Source organism: Kwoniella dejecticola, chromosome 5 (genome assembly GCF_000512565.2).
Source record: "Kwoniella dejecticola CBS 10117 chromosome 5, complete sequence".
In the NCBI taxonomy this organism is placed as follows: Eukaryota; Fungi; Basidiomycota; class Tremellomycetes; order Tremellales; family Cryptococcaceae; genus Kwoniella; species Kwoniella dejecticola.
This window is the reverse complement of record NC_089305.1, coordinates 715979-740362: the sequence shown is the minus strand read 5'-3', so window position 1 is coordinate 740362 and position 24384 is coordinate 715979. Positions and strand designations below refer to the sequence as shown.

The window sequence follows — 24384 nt, the reverse complement described above, 5'->3', positions numbered from 1 at the left end:
TCCGCACACACCACACACACCATACCCTGAATACAAAAGGTGGTAGCCAGGATCGCTCATTCGGACGGATCTCTTCTCTTTCTTGTCCGACTCGCCCCACGTCAGGTTAGAGTCAGTACGGAGGAACAACGGGATCTCACCTGATAGTCGTGTGAGCGTCTGATTTCGATGTGATGTGCCTGCGTCCTAAGCGCTGTTTACAACATGCATTCAATCTATTCGAGACCCCTCCTTTCGTATTGATGACAATGCCACGGTCAGACCTAAGGAGTGGGGACGCCAGTCTGAGCTTCGGGAGCGAGCATCGTCTTGGGCATGATGTTGGCTAATACACCTGCGAAAGCCATTCTGTGGAAGAAAGAGCGGTTCATCCGTTTAATCAGCATTTGAATTGGAGCTACGTTACAATACAATTCGGACAGCGAGAATGAAAGATGAGGGCGAATTCAAGACAATACTCACCCTAATACCAACAATGGCGATTGCGCGTCTTTCCCTTGTCTTAACGGTTGTTGATTGACGAGCGAAATTACAGAAAGAATGAAAGCTCCCCATACCAAGCTGTGTGTAAAGATAGGCATGGAAGTATCAGCACCATTCGGTCGGTTGCGCAGGACACTCTTGCCTCAATCAAGTCTAGACGCAAATCCAACTATGATAGAAAGGCAAGAGATGTCATCGTAGATGTAAGATGTGGGCATGCATATAGGACGAAGAAAGTAGACCAACTTACACAGGCTGCTTAACGAACATACCCGCTCCAGCAGCGGTCATAGCTGTTTGGCCATACGGATCTTTGTATTCTGACCATTCTGAAGTAAAGGGAAGATGGTACGGGAAGACTCTATCAGGTCCACAGATTCATCAGCCAAGTAACCTTGCATTACTTGTGCATACCAATACCAAGACAATAAGAGGACAGGGGAATGGAAAAGGTGAGACTCACTTATCGGATTTGGGGTCGGACTTGTCAAATACTGGGGCGGAGACCATCTTGGACTTTCCTTTTCCTTCTGGCTTGTCGTTCTTGCAGAATTTCCAGTATTCAGTTCGAGCTGAGGTTTCTGAATCACAGATACCACCAGCTCTACCTACGGATCTTCTCCTTAAGTTACTTGGCTCATGTTCTCGCTCGAACAACGAATAACCGCATCGGGCACATCATCCGGAATTGAGCACATGGTGACCACGCTGTTGTGAAAGCAGACCCTGAATTTGAAACTACGGTGGAGATCCCACTTTTTCCAATTCGTCGACGAGTCAAAAAGTCAAAATCAGTGTTATTCCTGTTGTTCGATACACTTTATTTTACTATTGAAGCTCATCTATACAAAGAGATCCAGCACGTTCGACACTAAAGACATATTCAGTACCGCATAACAAAACAATCCAGTGGCCATTCACAAAATGACTTCAGGCGGCAAGAAACAGATCAAAGTCGGTATCTTGGGTGCTACCGGAACAGTCGGACAGAGGTGAGTCTGCACTTGAGAAAATGCAGTGGCTTTCTCGAACATATTACCCATTCTCGAAAACTCTAAACCTTCCCATGGTCCCGATTCGTCTAGAACTATGGGGATATCGATGGCTGATCTGGCTTGTATATCAGATTCATCCAACTCTTATCCGCCCACCCATACTTCAAGATTCACGCCTTGGGAGCTTCGTCCAGATCAGCTGGTCAAGAATACGCCAAAGCCACCAAATGGAAGCTCAATACTCCCATCCCAGACGAAATCAAGACGAAAGTCGTGCAAGAGTGTAAACCCACCGCAGAGGGCTTTGCGGAGTGCGGAGTGGTGTTCAGTGGATTGGATCATGACGTTGCTGGAGATATTGGTGAGTCGGCTGCCTCAAGCTCATTCGTTTCAACATCACGTCCAATTGCTTCTTCTTCGGCTGCGGCTGGCAAAGAGAAGCAATGCGCCGCCCCATCCATGTCAAATCGCAAGCAAGTTATATTGTCGATTACTTGTCTCACTTGTTGACTCGGTTTCATCCTTATCATTCTAGAGGAATCCTTCCGACAATCAAACTTGATCATCTTCTCCAACGCCAAGAACTACCGTCGAGACCCTTTATGTCCACTCATCGTCCCTCTCGTCAACCCTTCCCACCTGTCCATCATCGCGCACCAAAAGAAGACGCTGGGTCTCGAGAAGGGATACATAGTCACCAATGCCAACTGCTCTACCACGGGCCTCGTCGTCCCTCTCGCCGCTTTGGAAAAGGGTTTCGGCCCACTCAAAACTGTGATGGTCACCACCCTGCAAGCCATCTCCGGATCAGGGTATCCCGGTGTGCCGTCCCTCGATATCCTGGATAACGTCGTACCCCATATCGGGGGGGAAGAGGAGAAGATCGAGTGGGAAACCAACAAGATCCTTGGAGGGCTCAATTCATCAAATACCGAATTTGACCTGCATGTTTCGGAAGAGGGGAAATACGGACGGATCAATGTGTCGGCAACTACGACGAGAGTACCTGTTATAGATGGACATACGGCTTCTGTCTCAGTCAAATTCCGTGATTCCAAGCCAACGATAGAAGAGATCCAAAAAGCGTTCAGAGAGTACAGGTGTGAGGCGCAAGAATTGAATGTACCTTCGGCGCCGCCGCAGGCGATTGTGCTTCATGAGGCTCCGGATAGACCTCAGCCGAGATTGGATAGGGATCTGCATAATGGAGCGTGTGTCAGTGTGGGACGGGTGAGACCTTGCCCGGTTTTCGATGTGAAATTTATCTGTCTGGTGGATAATGTAAGGCTGGGAGCGGCGACTAGTAGTATAATGAATGCTGAGATCGCTGTGGAGAAGGGGCTGATAGTATAGACAAGTGGGAGGATTAGGAATGTCGATATGCCGTGTTATGTCATTGATATCTTCCAAATGCATTTTCTGCTAGCATCATGATATTCGCAAGGAGCCCACGCGGTCATTGAAGTAGATTGCCATTTTGAAGAGGGAATTGCGACTCGCAATGACTCTAGACGTGATCATTCATAATATCATACAGAATACAACAATGTCTGTCTATGCCTACAGATGATTTGGCGTAACCCCTAGTCTACCTTCTACGGGAGGGTTCATGCCTATTTCAGACTAGTTTGAGCACCCCTCAGACTCAGATAAGCCTGATCACCTCCAGGACCCTACAAAATCCAGAGTATCCCAATCAGCTCAGAACGGTATCCGGGATCAGGGGATTTTGACTCACAAGACCTCGTACGACATGCCACACGTCTAACCCCTTATAGCGCAATTTCGTCCTGGGATCGGTATATGAGGCGTGCAATCCGGTGATGTCGCAGTATTTCTTGGGCGGGAGTAACGATGGTGGAGCAGTCGGCGTGTGATCTAGGAAATGATCAGCTTTGAATTCTCGAATAAAGCGCTTGCCAAACGCTTGGTCAATTTTCCGGCCGAAGGCAGGAGGAAGGAGGGAAGGATGTTGAACGCAACGTAAACATGTGTGAAGAAGCGCAGCGCAGGCAGAGATGGTAGAGCGAAGCCGTCTTTTGACTGCAGTAAATCGACCATCAAAGAAGAAGGAGAGAGGCTCAACGTGCTTGTGAAAATCAAAGTGAAAGTGAACGTAGACGTACAAGTAATCACCTCTTTCTTAGGCATCAGATCTTCTACAGTGATTCCAGGCTTGCCATCCGGCGTGATAATATCCGTACTTTCCATCTCCTCGTCTTCATCCCCATCTTCGTTCTCGTTAATTGCAGGCGTAGTAGCTCCTGACGGTAGAGCACTAGCACTATCATCTCCCGCTACACTCATGCCCAAACTATCGCTTCTTGGATTCTTCAGATTCCTACCCCTCAACAGATTCGCAATATTTCCCTTGGGTTTGCTACTCCCAACTCCTCCCGATGCTTTCTTCTTCTTGGTTATATCTATAACCTCCCCCCGGGCTTTTGCAGCTGTATGAACGGCCGACAAGAACCCGTCACCCCCGCTGAGCCGTTCGCGCTCAAGGATCAGGATCTGTTTAGCGTTTTTGCGCACGATGGAGGTACTGGTTGTTGCTGTCCTCGAAGGGAGCTTTGAGACGAATGTGGTGGATTTGAAAGGTCTAGGAGAGTCTGCGTAGCTCAGTCGATCGGCAGCTGTCTGTGCGGTGTTTGGACACGCATGCACATGGTTGTAAGCAAGGTCATCAGGTCAGTGAGAGTCCCTGGGGTTGAATGAGATGATAAGTCGGCAATGACAGGGAGGAGGTGCATAAGAATGGGCCAGGGGAGACCTACCGGGACATATGGCCCTTCGTCAGCTGGAACAGGAGTAGAAGCGTTCGATTTTCGTGAACCGAGTCGGTTCGGAGGTTTGGGTGCCCTGTGTATGATATTGAATTAGCTGAATGAATAATCGCATCAATGGGATGGGATGTTACTGACATTGTGACAGGATGGTCGGGACTTTCGACCTATCCCAGTCCTTCAGGTCACCGCCTCTTGATCTTTGGGTATGACCTTGGGAGAAAAAGTGAGAGATGGGATAGAATCGAATCTTGCGCTGCGATTCGTGAGTGACCGGTACTACGCATACACTTCTTGATAGCAGATTGGAAGGGATGAAGAATGTCTCTCGTCGACATGCTCGGACACAACGGTATATGTCGAGCGGACATGCTAATGATCTCCGTAAATCCGCCCTTGCCTTCCTAGACATATAGGTCTCCGTTGTTGCCCATTCGGTGATCAGTCGCAGTGGAAAGTGTGATACATATCCAACCGAACGATAGTCAGCTCACGATCCCAGTGCTCTCACCTTATCGGTAAGCGGGATCCAAGCACGATGTCTTTATACGGAGGCATCAAGTTCGCAGCGTCCTCCTCCTCCTCCTCAGGGGAAATCGACAAATCCTCCAAAGAACCTACTTCAACTACCAACCCGTCCGGATCTTCCAGTACAGCTGCAGCCCAGCCTGCCCCATCAGCCTCAACTTCGAATAGCGATATCAAAAAGCCAGGCGAATGGTCTGCTGCTCTGAAATTCGCTCCGAGGGTCAACAAACCCAGACCCCAACCGTCTTCTCGTCCAGCAGGATTCGGGAATGGTAATACCACTTCAACCTCACAAAATGCCTCGGGCAGTGGTAGTAATTCACCTAATGTATCAGAGTCTCATAAAAACGCACCCGATATAATACGCTCAGCAGAACCTACGCTCAACGTCAACGTCAACGTCAACGTCCCTGCTGGCGGAGTAGGAGTCGGATTAGTAGGAAGTAATAGTAAAGATGAGGACGAGGTTCAATTTGGACCTGATGGATTACCGTTGGCGAAAGCGCCAGCTATGACCCTGGCTGCGACTTCGAAAGCTCTGCCTGGCATGGGAAAACGGGGAAGAGAAGGGGACGAGAAGAAGAAGAAAAAGAAGAAGAAGGTGAGTTCGAATAATATATCCTAGAATATCAAATTGCAATACTGCAACTACCGCATATTTCCAATGGACTGCTCCATTCATGAGCCAAGTCCACCAAATATACTTCGTCTGGTAATACAATGTCTACGTCTATGTCACGTACCCATGTGTCTTGAGAAAACGCTGACTGGTGGATGATTGATGAACCTCACTCTACCCCACAATCGCCATGATACGACCGCAGAAGAAGAACAATTTCGGACAACCGTACATCTCGAACTTCGACCCAGATGAACAATACGATCCGAATCGCCCGAACGATCTGGGCGAATACCAAGCGTACAGAAAACGACTGCGGGAGGAGAAGAGGTTGAAGTTGGTCGAAGAGCGAAAGAGGAAGGCTCAAGGATTGAGCAGTGATGAGAGTAGTTATTATACTGATAGTGAGGATGAAGCGCCGCGAAGAGATGGTATGTCTCGAAGCTCCTTCTTCATAGATCCCTAATGTTCTCAATTTCCGCGTTCATCCTGATATGATCACACCAACCTCCATCCGTTCATCCTGTTCCGTATGAAACCGAAATCAGAGCTGACCATTCTGCTACACCCCTCCTCTAGCTCCGAAGATGTTCGCTCCCCCTAAAATATACTCTGAATCAGCCCAGCCTCAACAGCAATCGTACCCTCCAGCCCCTCTTCAAGCAGGGTTCCGCCCACCTTCATCTCTTACTACCTCGACGCCCTCAGCAATATCGGGAGACGATGCATACGCACGGCGAGCAGCGTTATCTCACCAGAACACCCCCGCAGCTACGGCGCCAGCGTCGGGGGAAGATGCCTATGCAAGACGCCTGGCTATGTCTCAACAGGCCGCTACCGCTAGTAGTGGTGACGATGCGTATGCCAGAGGGGTAGCTATGTCCCAAGGTCAAGGGAATGTATCGCTACCGCCTTCTTTCGCCGCTGCACCTCCAACATTTGCTGTTCCAGGCAGCGCCCCTCCACCTCCACCTCCGCATGCGTCTGCTATCGCTCCCCCTCCGCCAGCATCGGATATACCAGGTTTCGGCGCTTTCCCATCTGGTCCCTCAGCACCGCTACCGATTGCCGAATCGGTTGAGGAGCAAAAGGATCCTGCGGATTTCGCCAAGATGTTGGAGGATAGGAAGAAAGCTGCTGAAGCGATCGCTGCGAAGTTCAAGGCTCTCGCAGGGGGTGGACCAGGTATTCCTGGGTCATCAGCGCCTGCTGCTACGCCTGCGGCTGCTGTGTCACAGCCTGAAGAAGATAGGTGAGCTCAATGTGTCGTCTTCGATACTTTCGGATCGAATGGCTGATTCGCGAGATATGCCAGTGGTAGTGGCACATTCGCAGAGAAGAGTAAGTGATGTGATGACGTCTTATCCTTGTCTTCGGACCATGTCAAATGCGTAACGGATTAGCTGACTTGTATGTGCACCCGTCCTCTAGTGATGCGTAAATGGGGGCATCAAGAAGGTTCAACCTTGGGAATCCGAAACGAAGGACTCCTACATGCTCTGTCTGCTGAACACGTAACCTCTCAACCGCAGTTGAAACCGGGCGAACAGTTGAGTAAGAGACAACTGGCGAAGCAGAAGATAGCGCAAGCGAATCTGAAGAACAAGAAATGGGTTCAGAACTCTAACTCTAGAGGAAGGATAGTGAATGCCAACGAAGATAGTAGACTGATGAATGAACGAGAGAGGAAGGGGGAGGAATCGAGGATTATTTGTCTTGTGGGTGTGGTAGATTCTGTAGAGGATATCGATGAGGAGTTGAGCGATGAGATTGGGGAGGAATGTAGTAAATACGGGTGAGTCAATCTCCTTCCTCTATCTGATGCTCCTGCATTCCGTCTTCCGTCTTTGACTGTGCCTTTGTTTTGAGCTTTCCTATTGCTTTCAACTTTGCTTCTGATCGGGCCTGCGGCTTGTTCAAACTCGACTACCTCTGCTCGATCGAGCACGTTATACGGGAGATAGATGAAGGCTGACTCCTTTGGAATGATGCTCTAGAATCGTCGAAAGAGTCGTTTTACATATAGTCGAGCCCCCTCCGCAGGACCCAGGCGAGATACTGAGAATCTTCGTGGTGTTCAGCGGTATGGCGGGGGCGTGGCGAGCTACGAAAGAGTTGGATGGGAGGTTCTTTGGTGGCAGGAAGATCGTGAGTGCTTTTGATCCCTCGATCATACATCCGAGAAGTCGCGAAGGCGGCGAGAGTTAGCAGCGAAACGGAATTTGAGCTTACATGATATTATGCTTCGCCTTATCAGCGAGTTACCTACTTCGATGAAGGGCGATTCGACCGAGGCGAGAGAGATGGTGAGATATTGTCTTGAGTGACGGATGGAATAGGACTGCCTGTCACTTCGCAGCAATCACCGGGATCATTCTTATGGTTCTATGCTAGATGCATTGCATGGTGTCGTGTGTCAACAACACATCCTCGCATCGTTATATCATCGCATCACGGCATTCCACTTCGCGTATCATTCACTATACTACGAAAATCTGTCTTGTTTGAATACTGGAGTGACGACCGTTTGTCGTTTGTCAGATATACTCTATGTCAATACGCTCTTAGTAGACTCTGTTCACACTCTACCTCCTCATCACCCTCAGTATGGACTTTGAAGAAAGACCTCCGTACGGCTATAGGACTATTACTGAACAATAAACTGGCCTGATAAGAGCCTATCCTGATTATATTTTGGGCCCAACTGGAAGAGGGTAAGGTTGTTGTGTCCGTCTGAAACGCAGTCTGAGTCTCATTCTTATTCTTGGAGAAGGTCGGATTTGTCACTGAGATATTGAAGTGTGAGAAGGGGGCCATGTTTTGCTTTTTGAGTGTATTGGAGTCAACGTTCGTGAGAGTCTCACTCTCGAGCAAGAGGCTGGGATTGGCTATCTTGATAGGTTGACTTTCCCTTCTTCGTCCAGTAATAGATATGTTGCTGGGAGATAAGAGCATCACTTCCTCAGGGTCATCGTCCTTCGCTATCGATATGTTGGAACAACTGTCATCGTCATTTCTACGGACTCGTTGGGAGTCTGATGAAGGCGAATCAGAAGCGGTGAGCGATGTTGCGTGGACTATAAACGGGTTTTTGGATTTGTCTTCGAGGGAAGTAACATTGATTGATATGGAATAAGGCGAACGAGGACGAGGATGGGAATGGCCATAAGACAGAATGTGAGTATTTGGTTTCAATCGATCAGCTTCAACTTGGATTTTCTTCTTCAGTGCAGCGATTAGTAATTCCCGCATCCCATCGTCATTATGATCATCTCCATCACCGTCCACATTCCCGCTCACTCGCTGCGGCATATTAAGTGTATTGACCAATTCAATAAGATCATCGCAAACTCCGATGAATCGCTCAATGAGCTGGTATGCGGTCCCAGAGCGGTCTTCATTGTTGGGGAAGACATGAGAAGTTCGATATGGAGGTGATGTCGAAATCATCAAATTGCTGATCCGTTGTAGCTCCCTGATCAAAGGCGATAATTCATTCAAAATGTCCTCAGCGCTGGTGTGGTGTAGTGGGGAAGAAGAATTGACCAGTGTTCTGTCTGAATCGCTGGACTGTCGCCTGCTTGTCTTGGGGTTTGGAGATAATAAAGGTTCATCTTCTTTCCCATCCTCATCCTTGAGACTGGAGTATCCCTTCGCAATGCGCTTGCGATTATGATTTCCTCGTAATGAGGTTTTCTTCGAGACGATGGAAATCAGTCTCGATAGTCTGGAAGCATCTGGACGCGAGGCGGAATGAGGATGGTGGGATAAGCGTTCAGAGAGAAATGGAATCTGCTGAGATAGTTTGTCAAGATCCGACCTGCAGAGCGAGACCGCACAAGAAGATAAGTGGCTTTGATTCTGCCTAGCGTCTTTGGATTATCGTATCGAGCATGACAGAGTGAAGTGGACTCACATGATCTCCTCGATCTGCGCTTGTGAGTATATGGTGTTTGGATTTGGCTTGGTCATATCGAATTCTGCGATTGCGCCTATATTTGATCTTTTTAATGGATATTCTCTCACTCTGTATTATTTGTTTTGATGTCAGTAATCGCTTGTTGAGCTTTTCTTTGGGTTAATTCTCCTTCACTTGATTTTATCTGTTTCAATCTCAATCTCGCCTGGCACCTTGATGAGTGTCCGTCCTTGATCGAGTTATCGTGCAATTCGCTCGAGCTGTATCGGCCCTGTTAGATATACCTCGAAGTCAATGAGCTCACAGTATCGCTATCAGAGCCGTCAGTAATGGCGAAACACCCGTGGTCACCACGCAAAGGAAGCGATACAGTCAGAGCTTTAGCTTTTGACATCCTTTCCCTTGTCGCGTGTAGAGTTACAAGTAGGGCAAGAAGTGCTTCACCGTGTTTTCTTCCCTTTGAGTTTCTGATCCGCGACCATGCGACCATACGTTCATATGTTCATACGGACCACTCCGCTGTAAACGCGAAATGGATCAACAAACGGAATCAAATTTACCATATAGAATATGAGCTTCCCCACGCGTCCACACACCCTGCACGCGTTTCAGATACATCAATAACACTTCAAAGCAATATCATAATCAATATCGTCATCAACATCTTTTGCAGAGAGCAGAACACCTAATTACAACAGAGGCTCAGCCTCAGAGAAGCTTGCCGCCTTCGAAATGTCAGCCAGAGTCCCTTCCGGGTCGACTGTTCCTTTTACGCCAAAACCGAGGAAACGATCAAGCTCGAGTCGGCTTAGTCTCAACGATAGAGAGTATAATCAGGTACGTCACGCTGACTCTCTTGATGAACACCGGCACAGCTACATGTCTACAGTGCTAGCTATATGCACAGCTGATGGATCTTTCTCATAGTTTGTGGGTACTCTGGCGTCCGTCAGGCGAGTCAAGCCGAATGCTATTTTAGAGGAACTGGAGCAGAGCGGTGAAGGAAGTGCATTATTGGCTAGAGCAGGTGAGCTTCAGCACTTCTGTTCATTCTGAAGTGGATGTCCGTGCAACTGAGGATCTCCCAAATCATCCGCGAAATTTAGCTGAAATTGCTGACCTTGATGCGCTAGATGGACCGACCAAAGAACGAAGCGGAGACCGAAACCGAGAAGCACTTCATTCCCGACCATCTACCTCTCGCGCAGATCGGATACCTTCAGCGTCCTCTCAACAACCTCGCCCGTCCTCTTCTTCATCGAGATTCCGTGAGAAAGAAACAAGCAGACCATCGAGTAGCAGGTCTACCCCTATAGCTTCAGCTGCATCAGTAAGACCAGAGGTGGATAATGCGAAGAAGAATGGGAAATTACCAGAACGAGTCGCTCAGCTATCCCTTGCGGATGGTCCTGACGAAACAGAAGAAGGGAGGTCTCTTGATGGGATACCGTTGGAAATGCAAGAAGCTTGGATATGCGAAGATCTGTTGTTCGTTCTGCAGGTGAGTCGGCGCACGTTTATGTCGATTGTAACAGACTAGCAGCTGAACATCTCGATTCGAAAAGGGAGTCGAAGGTTCTTTGATACGTTATGCCGATGACTATGATCCGCTAGACGGGGAACAAGCTTCGAAGGGTGCTAGATGGAGAGTAGACCCTTCATTAGGTCTGTCAGCCACTTACTCCGAGCTGGATGATAAGCTGATGATCATCGGCAGACCCTTCCCTGTTGTCCCTCGTGGAAAGGCTCTTGCCACTGGCGACATGTTTTACCGCTGTGGAGACTTCGATGGACTCCCGGTGAGCTATGGAATGATGACTGGCCGCTTTCCTCGCGCTGACATGCGTGATAGGAACGCACCGGAATACGGGATGGTCTCCCATGCATTGACTAGCGGAATAAGGGCGATGCTCAAAGTAAGCTATCACATAACTGCATAAGTCAGTCTAGCTTACCCTGCTTCTCAGGAATACCGTGTCCTGGCCGCCCAGCTTGAATCACTCTTCCTATCCTCGCCAACATTCACCTTACAAACGTTATACTTCCATTTGCATCCGACACTGCATACAATGTCACTTTTAGCTGGCCTTTGTCTGGCGTTAGAAACGGATGAGGCGATACAAGATGCATCTGACGCCTCAGACGATGATGATGGTCTGGGAGGTATGGCGGAAGAGCTTGGTCTAGGTGGCGCAGGCCTGAAGGGTCTGATGAAGAACCTCAACGCTCAAGAGGGGTTGATAGGCGGAGGTGGACCAGTTCTCGGTGGAGAGGTCTTAGGCATAATATGTGAACGGGAAGCTACCATGAGCGGGTAAGTCAAATGATCATATCTGAGATCTCCGAAGTGCTCATTGAGCTATACAGCGACCCTACGGCATCAACATTACACTCGACGCTACTGCTTCATGCATCTCAGCCATACTTCCGCATGCTTGTGCGATGGATATCGACGGGATCTTTGTCGGACCCATTCGATGAGTTCATGGTGAAAGAAAGTGGCCATATTACAAAAGGCGTGCTGGAAAGTGATTATACAGATGAGTACTGGGAAAGAAGGTATACAGTAAGCTATATCAATTCTAGGCTTTTCACGCACGATCTTTGCTGAACTTTGAGCTATTGCAGCTGCGAGACGGATCATCCTTGACTTCCAGCAAGGTCGGTGCAGGAAAAAGCACACCCACGATAGGTGCGGGTGTAGCTGTGGCTCGAGCCGGTACGAATAGGCTGCCTGGTGGAGCTTGTATACCTGGATTCCTCCAACCTTGGAAGCACAAGATATTGCTTGCTGGAAAGTACTTGAATGTGATAAGGGAGTGTGGAATCGAGGTGAAGAAGCCTAATGAAGTGCAGGATGAGGAAGGAGACGGCATGGTAGTGTTGAACGAGCCGAGGTGAGTGTTGGCGTTATGATCCTTCTGTTGATTACGATACTGATCATTCCAGCAGGTTTTACAAGCGTATCGAAGATGCCTATATATATGCCAATAAGACGTTACTCAAGCTGATGGTGGAAGAGCAAGAGCTGATTCCACATTTACGGTTCGTGCACCGCTAAATGTCAAAATGAAAAACGATGTTTGCTGAGTTTTGTCGGACCATAGCTCGATGAAACACTTCTTCTTCCTGGACCAATCCGATTTCCTCACCAATTTTCTGGATCTCGCCGGATCCGAACTTCGGAAACCTGCCAAAGCAGCCTCTCTAGTTAAGCTGCAGTCTCTCCTTGATCTAGCTGTTCGAAATCCTGCGAGTTCAAGCTCGAATGACCCGTACAAAGACGATTTGAAGGTGGTCATGCAGTCCCAGAAACTGTATGACTGGTTGTTAAAAATCGTCAGTAAAACAGGCGGTTTGACTGAAGACGGGGAATTGGATTTCGCCATGGGCGATGGGGTAGATCATGACGCCCAACGGTCCGACAAAGATAAAACACTTTATGGTATGTTAGCTGGAGGGTCCTCCAATAGCGAGCCGGATCAAAGCTGATAGTGTTGGCGGTGTAGCTATCGATGCATTAGCATTTGACTATTCGGTCAAGTTCCCATTATCACTCGTCATTTCCAGAAAGACGATAACGCGGTACCAACTCATCTTCCGATTCCTACTACATCTGCATCATCTGGAATCTGCCTTATCGAGTATGTGGATGGAACAGAAGACTACGGCATGGCGGATCAACACGCAAGACCCTGATATGGAGAAATGGAAGTATCGTGTCTTCTCTCTCCGATCACGGATGCTTGATTTCGTAAGACAGGTATTGGCATTCGCGACGGGTGAAGTACTTGAACCGAACTGGAAGATACTGGAAGGTAAATTGGGAAGGGTTCAGACTGTTGATCAGTTGCTCAAAGATCATGTGGATTTCTTGGATACTTGCCTGAAGCAATGTATGTTGACGACGAGTAAATTGTTGAGTGTGAGTGAGAACTTTCTGCGTTTTTTGCTTTTACTGCATTCCTACACAAGAATGTCGCAGAACAATTCGTAAAAAGATGGGCACGAGCTGACCTAAGTGATTTCAATCGATGATAGATCTATGCGAGATTGATGAGGACGATATCGACTTTTATATCGTACCAATCTCAACTCAACATAGTGATAAACAGATTCATGGCGGACCCAGAGGGTGAATCGAACCCCAAACAAGTTGCTGCGCGGTGGTCGCATTTACAGAAGTTTGAAGCTCATTTCAACCATAACACGAAGGTAGGTCTGATCAAAGTTCTCTCTCCCTCTCTCTCTTGATATACACTTCCATTTGAGCTACGCCATGGCGAGCAAGCCCGAGATGCTGATGCCTTGCTCTGTCGGTCGGTTGTAGCTCCACCTAGACGCCGTGACGTATAATGCAGGATCGGAGAATGTAGCTCTCTTAGCGCTGGTCACGAGGTTACATCAGACGACGTTGAGAATATGATCGGGATGGGCATCTCAATCGGGAGAGCGATAGTGGTTTTGTATAATGAGTATCGATAGCGGAGATGCAACTCGGCAATTCTGCAGTCATTGAAAGCAATCGCCAAATGTGCGGTATCGCGCAGGGAGGAATGGATGTTGCATCAATCAAAATACCAAAAATACAGCACCGGTTCCCATGATAAAGTCATCTGCTTTGTGTTCGAATTCGGGGCAAGATCAGGATCAAATTATCACATCACCGTACCATGCGTTATAAATCGTATACAAAGTATCGAAGTGAGACAGAGGAGAGTAAGGTGCATCAGACCAGCTGAGTATTTCCTATCCTCTCCTTTGCGTTCTACTTCTTTCTCGGTTGGTGAGCCCATACCACCGTCCACCGCGGATGTCTGATCGTCTGATCATTCCTTATTGATAATGTAATTATAAAAGTAAACATGATATCATGGTCGTGGTCGTAGTCGCAAGTCGAAACTAATTCAGATCTTCTAGACAACCCGAAATACCTTCCTCCACGATCCAATTCAACGATTCTGCCGAATTGCCTTTAAAGTCCTTGATCAGCAGCGTGATATTGCTTCCTGGTTGAATATCTACTATCCAAGTGGCTTTTGTGTCGGTCACTAGGATCATCTCTTCCTCTTTTTTCTCTGATACTGATACTTCGGATTCAGCGTCGGTCGTAGTGGGAACGGAGGTACGGTGTTGGATTAAAGAGAGGGTGTAAGGTCCGTAGGTGGGTGTCCAGTTGAATGTAGCTGGGATACAAGATCGAAGAACGGACTATAGATCAGAAATTAGCAGTCAGCAGTCAGCATGCAGTATCGAGTTGATTATGGTGTATGGTTTCAGAGAACCAAGGAATTGAGGCAAGGTACTTAGATGACGAGATACTCACAGGTCCAGAGATACTTAGACTCTCTTCGACTCTACCTCCAGAAGACGAAGGAGAGGAGGAAGAGAGGGAGGATTGCAGTTGAGCAGCTAGAGCAATTGGAATTCGCATCTTGTCGAGATTGCTTCGAATTCGATTCGATTCGGTTGGACGTGGTGAGGATGAAAATTTAGGTGGGGTCAAGCTATTGAAGGTGAGAAGTTCGTCTGGCCTTGGTGTTGGATCAAGTCAATTGATCTGGATGATTAGTTCGCTTTGGTCCTGCCAAAGGCGAGTGAAGTGAGGTGAAAGGATGAGTGATGTAATGGTTGATCGATCCGGGTGTTTGGAGTAAGGTGCTAATTCGTTTTAGATGGGTCTCGGACCGTTATTGTGATGATGTGTAAGAAGCTAAATAAATGTCTCAGACCGTTATTGTGATGATGTGTAAGAAGCTAAATAAATGTCTTGTGTTGTCTTGCTGCGTATGAAAGAGTAGTCGATAGTAGTAGAACGTCCAAGCCTGTTGAACTTTGAAAGGGGAGGGGCTGAATGGGTGTAGGTGAGGTATGATATTGACGATATAGAAGCGAAGAATCTACATGAATGGTAGAGAGGCTACATATATACTTAGTTGGACACGGAAATCAGGATTACTCGACGCGTCGAAATTCCTTCACCCAACGAACTGAAAATCACATCTCAGGGTTTTCTCGGTCTCGGTGTGATAGCACGGTACCAGGTACAAGGGGGAAAAGGGAAGGATAACAGACAGAAAAAGAGAAAAAGAACATATAGGGCATGAAGACGAAGGCACCACAGGGCAAACAGGGTAAAGTAGGGAACAAGGGAAAGATAAGAGATAGACACGTAGAGAGAGATCACTTTACCCGACTCGTTCGTTCCTTATTGATATTGCCAACGACGTCGCGATACCACTCGTGGCGCCACGACCCATAAATCGACAATCAAATTGCATCTGCTTGCTCAACTTTGACAGTCCAGTTACTCAAGACACAATCACAGATAGACAAATACGTTGACTCTTTCTGTACCTCCGCATGCCACTTGGCGTGGTGACGTGTATTCATGTTGCATAGCTCGTTTGGATCATTCCATTATACTTCGCATATGAGATGTACTATATACCGTTTGCAATACTTCAGATCAGATCATCCCCTTGCCTTTCTGCAATAACCCTGCCATTGTCGTGTAATATGAGCAAGACCGATAAGGTTGGCTTTTCACCGAAACATTTCACGACAAGCAGGCTGTATTGTAGTCTGAGACACTTGACACATTGACTCGAGTGAGCCGCGATGAGACTGGCTCTGATATTACATAAATCGATACGGCACGTAGATCTGCGATCCATCTTCTTGCAAGACATACTGTCCTTGTGTCGGTGCCGCCGCCTGGCTTTGAGGTTGATAGTTCCCGTCCGGCATTTCGTATTCCATGGCAGCACTGGTGTCCAGATTTGGCATTGCGCCCGAATTCAGCGGAGGCGGCCCAAGATGATTGGGGATTATGTTATTATTACCTGTGTACGCTTGATAGAATTGTGGTGGCGGTTGCTGCTGTTGTTGTATTGGTTGATTATACATTCTTGGATCCTGATTCTGGATCTGATTATCGGTCTGCGAGTTGAGCCAACTATCGTAATTAGGATCTGTATTCGTGCTTGGTGGGTGCTCGTCGAACGATTCCAGTACGGCTGAAGCTGATTGAGTGGACTGAGGCTGAGTCTGAGGGACGTATCCTCTCATTGAGGAGATGTGTAGGTTCTGAGCAGTCTCGAATGTGGGTGATATGATGGTAGGTGAGTGAAATTTTGGTGAGGTCGAGTTTGTAGGTTCACTGTGATGCGATGAGATCCTGATATGCTGGTCGTGTCCATGTACATGTATATGTTGATGATGCTGGTGGATGGGAGTCTGTATAATAAGTCCTTGTTGCTGTTGAGCGTGGGTCTGCTGATGGATGACGTGAGCGGATGAATGTCGTTGATGATTGGAATGAGAGCTTGTGGTCGATCGAGATTGCGCATCCGATTGTAGTCCAGTCTGTCGACTTTGACCCTCGCTGGATAATTTGGCGAGATCCGTGAGCACTGCTTCCCAAGTGCCGTCCGCTTGCACTTGATCAGCCAGATTTGAGGAGCGCTCTTGCCATTCCTTCCGCAGACTATGACATGTAAATGTGAGCCATTGTCAATTCGCCTCAAATACATCAAGCACTTACTCGATAGACCGTTCCCATGCTTTGGCATGAGCCCAGCGAAGTTCCTGTTCGATCGTTAGCTGCGAAGCAGAGTTCATTGGAAGCCAGACTTGGACTCACATTCAAAGCTCTGATACATAGCTGTATATCTTCGTCTGAGCCGCCTGCACGCGCTAGGAGCATTGCAGTATAGTAGGTGCCGTCTCTCACGAGACTCGCATCCCATTCGAAGAATCTACAGTGTGGCCTTGTCAGACTTTGGTACCAAAGCGCGCATTGGCCGACCGCTTCACTCACCTGGTCCCAACGTGGGTTCGAATGATCTCCATGATTTGCCTGGTCTTGACCTCGCATTTACTTTTGGCGATGTCCAGCAAATGCTGAGCGTGGATAAGGTCATTATGCATTGCTTCCGGAGTAGAGGGGTTGGATTCGGTGATATAAGCTGTGATTTGAGCTTGAGCTTGCGACAATTTGTTAATGCGTTCCTCAAGGTTATTTCGGATGACATTTTGAGCTTCGAAGAGAAAGATCTTCCATCCATCGGCAAATCTGTGAAGCATCCAAATAAGTCATACGACATTATGGGCCTCCCAAGTTCAGACTTACCGGATGACCTCATCCCCCTGGGCAAACGTTGGTCCACTTGAAGAAGCTTCCGATTTCAGCTGATCGAATTCTTCCCAGCACTTCTCCAATGCTTCCCAAGCCTGTTTGACAAGATCACCGTTGACAGCTGTACGTCTCTTGGCAGCTGGGCCAGTTAACGCTTTGTTGATTTTCCTACACGCAAGCTATGGAGAGCAATATCGTCTCAGCAAATCACCTTGATTATCTGGAAGGTCGAAAAGACTTACGGCCAGGTTGATGGGGGCTGTGGCGAATTTGCTTGATATCCTGAAGGCCGCTGAGTCCCGTACGAGCGCTTTATGATCGATAGAATCCTGTATAGTCTCTAGATCTTCGTCGTCGAGATGCAGTCTACCACCCTTAAGACCCGTTGTGATACCTTCATGCACAAACGCGTCTGTAGTAACGTTGATCAGCCTCTTGTTCCGCTTACATTTGGTTGGCCGATCCCAACAAGCGGACTATGCCAACTTACACCAATAGATTCGTACTCTCACACGAGCCAGGTCCTGGCCATCTAGTTCATCTGATCCGCCATTAATTCCGGCTGTCCCGCTAGGTTGACCATCGTAGCCCATCGCCACAAACGAGCAAAGGGTGAAGACTTGAGAGATGGCGGCTTCGTACATCGATAGACGCTCAACAGGAGACGCAATACCTGTCTGGACCGTCAGTATTCCGCTTTCGAACAAGTGGGTTTCGCAACTCACCGTCAGTCAAAGGCAAGACCAGCAGTAAAACCCTGACCCCATCCCATGTCGGTTTTCGCATGATACCGCATTCGTCAATCTCTCTCAGAATGACTTCGGCGACGGACCGCATTCGTTCTCGCCTCTTTTGCCTGTCGGTCTCTCGTCTCATCTCGAAATCACCCGGGCCCAGCAGGCTGATATCCTCAAGCGGGGTACCGCCACCTTCCGGTATATCGAGTTTCCCGTACTCATCAACGCCGTACGATACCGCCCAAGCATACAAGACATGGCACAGACAAGCTCCCTCGGGTCCCATGGCAGCCGCCGTTGGATTCGGATTACTCAGGTACCGGCCGATGAAGTTCTGAGGGTCAAGTATAGGACCTGTAGTCGGTTGACATCAGCGAAGACCCGATAGGGAGAGATTAGGATAGCTCAGTCGCCACTCACGCTGGACCTGGAAACGCATGAAAAATGCAGAGTCGAAGAACTCCCTCGTTAGATCAGGCATGACTTCGAGCGGTTCTTTGCCTTTGGTGGGACTCAATGAAGTATCCGAAGCAGCTTCGCCCGTTTGGTGAGCTGCAGCGGCACTGGCAGCTGTTTTGCCGAATAGCATCTCGATCTCGGATATCCGTTTGCCACGCCGAAGCTGCTTTGCCGCTTTGAGTGGCGCGAATTCGTCTCTGTATTTGTCATCTTGGTCAGCCACGCTTGCATACCGATGTCATCGAAACAGGCTTTGCAAACACTTACATGCAATTCAAGCCTCTCTCGATACAATTCGTACACGATACTTTCTTTTGTTTGCCTGAATTCTTACTACGACTCGGCCCCACTCCATCTTCCTCGTTGGCTTTCTCGGCCGCTTCTTGCTTATCCTTCAGATCACATTTGACCCTTCTATGCCTACATGCTCCGCAAGCCGTGAACTGCTGTCTGGTGGTCTTCGATCCTGATTTCTCGGCTTTGGTGGAAGGACCGGCAGACGCATTACCTTTAGAATGAGCCTGATGATGCGAGAGGGGGGCTGGGACAGTAGATTGCCACGTCTGATGATCGAGCGGTATATTCGACATTACACCTTGAGGATGATGTGGCGTAGACAGTGTAGGCGGGAAATATTCGACCATTCCAGTGTGTTGCGATGAACCGCTATCCATTGGTGCGACTGTAGGCGTATGCAGAGGGGGAAAGTACTCAGACACATTGGGATTATGGGATGATCCGCTGCCAAGAGGCATGTCATATGGTGACATAAGCGGTGCTTGCATCTGCTGGTGAGAGTATTGTTGTTGCTGGTCGAGGTAATTTGGTGGCATTTGATGTTGATGTTGGTGATGCGGTATCAGAACCGACGGGCCATCGTGTTCCTGCTTAGGCGTTATGTCCGTATCGTAGGATTGGTTGAGGGTCATGTTGACAGGTGGACCTGGTGGCTGATTACCGGCAGCATAGAATATATTGGGAGGGGGTGGAGGTGGGTAGTACCCCTGTACCTGTTGTACCTGATGCGGATGACCATATTGCTGCTGTTGTTGTTGGTGCTGCTGATGGTCGTAAGGGTTCTGAGGTATATGGATTGCTGGTGGTCGACCGCGTTGACTCGACCTGCCGAGTTGCTGCTGCTCGTGTATATGTTGCGGTTGATGGGGATGTTTGAAACCCTCGCCGTGAGGGTAGGAATGAGGCATCTGCTCATATTGCCAATCAGGAACCGTTGTCAGCAAGAGCTCTTCCCACCAATTGGAATCGGACATTGCGTATCAAAGAAAATAAAGAGGTCGAGAGGAACGATGACAAGAGGAAGCACGGAAATCAAGGATAGGACCGGCTTGAATGGGGGGAATGATAATTCAGCTCACCTGGAAAAGTGGATGTTATATTCTTCCTTCGCATAACCCTTGTTTGAGTCCAATCGATATTCCTTCGATAAACGATCTTGTTTGATGAGTTCGCTTAGCCCCTGAGATTGATGACTAGAGTGACTTGTACAGCACTGTTGATGAACCTATAGCGGCGTACTAAAGGTCACCAATGTAGGAGGTTTCTGCAACGTAGATAGATTCGAAATTCGGTTATTGGGCGTCGGATTCGGGGGTTAGGGGTTAAATTGCAGGGATTAATTTGTATTTGCAGTAGACAGATTTGTATTCTGTGTAATGTATCCTGCAGATCGGCGATGATGATGTCAAATCAAATAAATGACAGCTATGTCCTTCCGTTTGACCCTTATGAGAGTGATCTGTGCTCGTTTCTTGATGGAAAAAGATGACCGAAGGTATTGATGGCAAGTGATATTAGACTTTTGATGTGCTTTTGATGTCGATCCAGAACTAGGAACTACTGTAGATGATTTCAAAGGTGTTTCGGGTTTTGTTGGTTCCTTCCTTTGGCTTCGTTTAATTAAAAGTGAACAGCAATAGCTTGGCCTGATTGATGTATTGGTGTATTGATGTATTAATCTGATGGTGGGTGATGAGGTCGACGCTATGACATTTATACGAATGCGCGGTATCAGCTCTGATGACGGCAACGGGATGTGCGCCGACGCTCGGATCTTGGATTTTAGCGAGTTGAGCAGAACCTCATACACCCACACACACGAACGTTAAATTTATTTCCTAGCACCCAGTGAATGAGACGAGATGAAGGTCGACAAACATACCAATTTACCTTGTCTTCCTATTCACACTTAGCGAATCCTTCCTTTATGCTACAGCTGTGTAGTCGTTTGATAGCCCCACTTGATAAATCAGCCCTTGACCGAGGTCATCGTGACTGATTATCCCTAGCAGTTCGAAATTTGATGGTTGGCAAAGATATCCTTAATTTATCGGAGCAGGTTTCTCCGGGGAGATATACTGATAGCCCTTATTCCTAAAATATGGTTCCGACCGCAAGGGTAGTCGGGGATGAGGTTGTTTGATGGTCAATGCACGGTGCGAGGGCGATCTTTTCAGCTGATGATGATCAAGTGGGCCAAGTGGGGAGTACAGAGCCAGCAAACCGTTAGGGCGTAGCGGTGAACGATGGCCGTTCCGATGATGGGTGACTTCGGCTTTGGGTGAAACAGCGATTCCGTGATGGAGGGCGCAAAGATCGATCTGTCTATCGATGATATCCCTTTCGCTTATTGCTTGTTGTATGTTCATATATACACACTCTGATATCCAACACTCCTTAAATTTCGTGCAGAAACAGATGAGCGAGTGAAAAGAAATGGTAAGCTGTCTCTGAGTTTGAGGTTGAACTGGAAATGAATGGCCGACAAAGATTGGTAAGTTCGAGGTGGTATTGTAGGTTGTAGACGGGCGATTCCGATTAGTGGTTGAGTTCGTTATCCGGAAAATAGTTGATCGAATTTAGCGATTAATCGAATTACAATTCATAATTCATGGGAGTCTAGTCTAGCTGAGCGGTGACTGATCGATTGATAGGAGAAGCTGCAGGAGTATGTATGCAGACAGATTGATTTTGCTTGGCTTTCTACAGGGTCCCAACGATGTGCTGGAATAAGATCTAAAGTCCGATTGAGGAGAGCTTGCAAGGGAGTTGATTGGGTTGGAATGACGCTAAGACTGTATTTTCCTCCTCCTATATGAGCGTTCCCTGTCTCACTGTTGCATTAGCAAGTATTCGATTTTCATCCCGAGAATCGCGGGCGATGAGATGGAGAAAGCCACTACCCAGGTATGTAACTAGTGTCACTGCGCTACAAACACAAGATACAGAGGAGCAGAGTAATACGATATGGATTTTGTGGTCCTTGGTTTCTTTGCTTGCGATCAGGTGAATTAACCGTGATCAACGATTTGACGATGATTACTTGATTTTTCCTGGTTCCTTGTTTATTCCCTTTTTTCACCAGCTTTAAACTGTGCTAGTGGAGATAGCCCATAAACCCTGGCGTTTGTAGCAATCCTTCTTTTTCTTACGATAAAAGCCCACCAACCCCGTCAGCCCTTAAAACCCATTAGTCAACCTCATCGCATCTCGACACTTTTATATCCGAAGTCAATACCGCTCCTCTCTGATACGCAAGCTCATTCTGGGTCACCGATCCAAGTGGAAGCTACAGTGGGAATGGGGTGGTGGTGTAGTACGTATTTCGCCGAGAAACACCACCTCGACTAAACAGTGAAGAAGCAAGAAGAAAAGCTCCATGGTATCAAACAGGCAACGCCACGGCTGACGATTGTCACTTGAACGGACTTGTGCACCAAAAAAAAAAAGAACACTCCATAAAGCCGAAATCGTAGGCAGGATCAGCCCCTCAAGAAGCTCCACTCAGGCTTAGGCGAGATCCCAGTAAGCATCAAGGGAAATCAGTGTCAGGTCAGGGGCAAATCGAAGGCGCGTGCCATATTGAGTAAACGTTAGCGTTAACTGCTTAAAAAGAAGAAAACGTGGGAACTAACTTTTTAGTCAGAATACATAACCAGGGCAGGGCGCCCTGACTTTGGGTTTTCAAAAGCCCAGGTCTACGAATTATGTACCGACCAAAACGAATCTGTGGGACTATTTCCCGCTGTATGTGATTTCTTACGATCTTTACGTTGTCTCGTCTTATGTATGTAAAGGTGGGTCTGAAGACAATCAGATGATTACGACGATCTGTATCTTACAAGGGCTTCAGGAAGTTCTGAATCACGTACTGCGGTGGTGTAGTCGAAAAACTCCTCTCAAGTCAATGACGACCTGTGGGAGAGGAAGAGCGACATCTGTGCGGAGGTTTTCATGAGAACTGACAGCAGGAATGGGAACTGAGTGGCGTTGACGGCGCCATGAAGATCAAACGTTGATCTGCGGAGCTGGCGAAGAGACGATCTGCTTCTGCGTCATCTGTCCGACATTGAATTCGAGCAAATAGCACACATACTTGCTGTGGGACAGCTGCTTGGGTGCAAAGAGTCAGGCTACACATACACAGTACAGCGTCCGCTCTGGGATCTGAAATGATACGAACGAACAGAAAAGTAGACCAAGTTGCCTTGCAGCATTACGCAACAGAATGCCGTTATGGTGATAACTAACTCACGTAAGCGACGGAAATAATCCGATTATCTACCACTCACCGCAGTCGCTGGCCGTCCGTCCGTCTTACTCATCCTTCCGAGGCATTTCTTGGGGGTCTCGGCAAAGCATGGGAGATCGTTCACCGCTGAAAGTATTACTGGTGAACATTGCTCTACAAGCTACTCTGGACAACTTGGGGTAGCGACACAAGCTCTGATGCATGAGGCATAGCGTCCTTGCGTCTCGTAGGAAGATCGGGATATACCCGTTTTCCGACTGTAGCTTGGCTTTTCGTCGTAGACCGAGCTACTGCTCATTAGCCTCAAGATAGATTAATTAGGGATTCTTAGAACGTATAACGATCGGACCCATGTTTTTTGGCGGACAAGATGCCGGATGAAAAATGCCGAGGACAAGTGTTTTCCAACGGGACCGCGTATTCTGCATTCTTGTGTTTCCCACCAGGTGAAGGGACATCCGGACCTGCGACTGTATACCCTCGCATCAAGACGCATAGTCTTACAACGATCTCTGCAGCTTCCTGCACAGTACTCGTAGGTATAGCGACTGACTCCTTTGACGTGGACCGGGGATACTTTGCGGAATGGAGGTTTTTTTCAGCAATATGCCGAGCGATAGGCGATTTTCATTTACTGTATTAACGATTTGTGCCCGGTGGTTTCATGGGAATCTCTTCTTCAGTTTAGAGATCTTGCCGATGCAGCGAAGCGCCGGCCGAAGGCAGACACAGTAGCAAAGAAAAGGGGGGACGTCATCTCACTCAGCCCCGAACGTCGTACCTTTTTATTCGGGTCCAGCACTACACAACACCACTTTTATCGAAAGGCCGTAAGGTGGCGTTGCCACCCTTTTTTCTTTTCTTGCTTTTGTTACTATTTGAGCCGTCACCCCGAGCCATAGACTGGCGCTCGACGGACGAACTTTCCTCTGAGCCTCAGTCGAGAACTGACGTGCGTGACGTGCGGACATGCAGGAATGATTGCTCTGTGATGTTGCTATCTCATAGTACCGACTGACCGTCATCAGACCTCTCGTCTGAGTTCCGGAGTTGCCAAATGAGTAGACCATGGAAGTAAGTAGACCACGATATTCATGCGTCATGAGAGCTGTGAAACGTCAACGTCCGCCCTTGTTTAGCGCCTCTTCACATGATCAGCTGGACTAAGC

At 48.0% G+C, this 24384-nt stretch overlaps 8 protein-coding genes across 8 annotated transcripts; 3 read left to right on the top strand and 5 right to left on the bottom strand.

Annotated features, from left to right (window-relative positions):
* Window positions 1–263: 263 nt before the first annotated feature.
* On the bottom strand, window positions 264–993 carry I303_104368 (uncharacterized protein; the record flags this gene model as incomplete). Its single annotated transcript, XM_018407952.1, has 4 exons — window positions 264–348; window positions 463–561; window positions 734–844; window positions 947–993. 4 exons carry the CDS (start codon window positions 991–993, stop codon window positions 264–266), a joined length of 342 nt encoding a protein of 113 aa, XP_018263163.1.
* Window positions 994–1407: 414 nt separating this feature from the next.
* On the top strand, window positions 1408–2831 carry I303_104367 (aspartate-semialdehyde dehydrogenase; the record flags this gene model as incomplete). The annotated part of the gene is made up of 3 exons (XM_018407953.1): window positions 1408–1475; window positions 1610–1839; window positions 2014–2831. 3 exons carry the CDS (start codon window positions 1408–1410, stop codon window positions 2829–2831), a joined length of 1116 nt encoding a protein of 371 aa, XP_018263164.1.
* A 260-nt stretch (window positions 2832–3091) lies between these two features.
* On the bottom strand, window positions 3092–4602 carry I303_104366 (uncharacterized protein; the record flags this gene model as incomplete). Its single annotated transcript, XM_018407954.1, has 6 exons — window positions 3092–3151; window positions 3217–3356; window positions 3605–4118; window positions 4256–4340; window positions 4399–4477; window positions 4554–4602. The coding sequence occupies 6 exons, from the start codon at window positions 4600–4602 to the stop codon at window positions 3092–3094; spliced, it is 927 nt and encodes a 308-aa protein (XP_018263165.1).
* Window positions 4603–4802: 200 nt separating this feature from the next.
* On the top strand, window positions 4803–7734 carry I303_104365 (uncharacterized protein; the record flags this gene model as incomplete). The annotated part of the gene is made up of 7 exons (XM_018407955.2): window positions 4803–5393; window positions 5617–5842; window positions 5991–6663; window positions 6727–6752; window positions 6843–7206; window positions 7409–7559; window positions 7669–7734. 7 exons carry the CDS (start codon window positions 4803–4805, stop codon window positions 7732–7734), a joined length of 2097 nt encoding a protein of 698 aa, XP_018263166.2.
* Window positions 7735–7964: 230 nt separating this feature from the next.
* Window positions 7965–9383, bottom strand: I303_104364 (uncharacterized protein; the record flags this gene model as incomplete). The annotated part of the gene is made up of 2 exons (XM_018407956.1): window positions 7965–9231; window positions 9328–9383. The coding sequence occupies 2 exons, from the start codon at window positions 9381–9383 to the stop codon at window positions 7965–7967; spliced, it is 1323 nt and encodes a 440-aa protein (XP_018263167.1).
* Window positions 9384–10062: 679 nt separating this feature from the next.
* On the top strand, window positions 10063–13756 carry I303_104363 (uncharacterized protein; the record flags this gene model as incomplete). The annotated part of the gene is made up of 14 exons (XM_018407957.1): window positions 10063–10167; window positions 10258–10357; window positions 10464–10831; window positions 10896–10995; window positions 11048–11129; window positions 11183–11246; window positions 11298–11644; window positions 11698–11896; window positions 11959–12227; window positions 12283–12375; window positions 12438–12775; window positions 12840–13255; window positions 13372–13545; window positions 13661–13756. 14 exons carry the CDS (start codon window positions 10063–10065, stop codon window positions 13754–13756), a joined length of 2751 nt encoding a protein of 916 aa, XP_018263168.1.
* A 476-nt stretch (window positions 13757–14232) lies between these two features.
* I303_104362 (uncharacterized protein) lies at window positions 14233–14764 on the bottom strand (the record flags this gene model as incomplete). Its single annotated transcript, XM_018407958.1, has 2 exons — window positions 14233–14541; window positions 14657–14764. The coding sequence occupies 2 exons, from the start codon at window positions 14762–14764 to the stop codon at window positions 14233–14235; spliced, it is 417 nt and encodes a 138-aa protein (XP_018263169.1).
* Window positions 14765–15969: 1205 nt separating this feature from the next.
* On the bottom strand, window positions 15970–19937 carry I303_104361 (uncharacterized protein; the record flags this gene model as incomplete). Its single annotated transcript, XM_018407959.2, has 10 exons — window positions 15970–16819; window positions 16877–16920; window positions 16976–17090; window positions 17153–17407; window positions 17465–17649; window positions 17713–17882; window positions 17961–18143; window positions 18196–18561; window positions 18628–18863; window positions 18934–19937. 10 exons carry the CDS (start codon window positions 19935–19937, stop codon window positions 15970–15972), a joined length of 3408 nt encoding a protein of 1135 aa, XP_018263170.2.
* Window positions 19938–24384: the final 4447 nt, after the last annotated feature.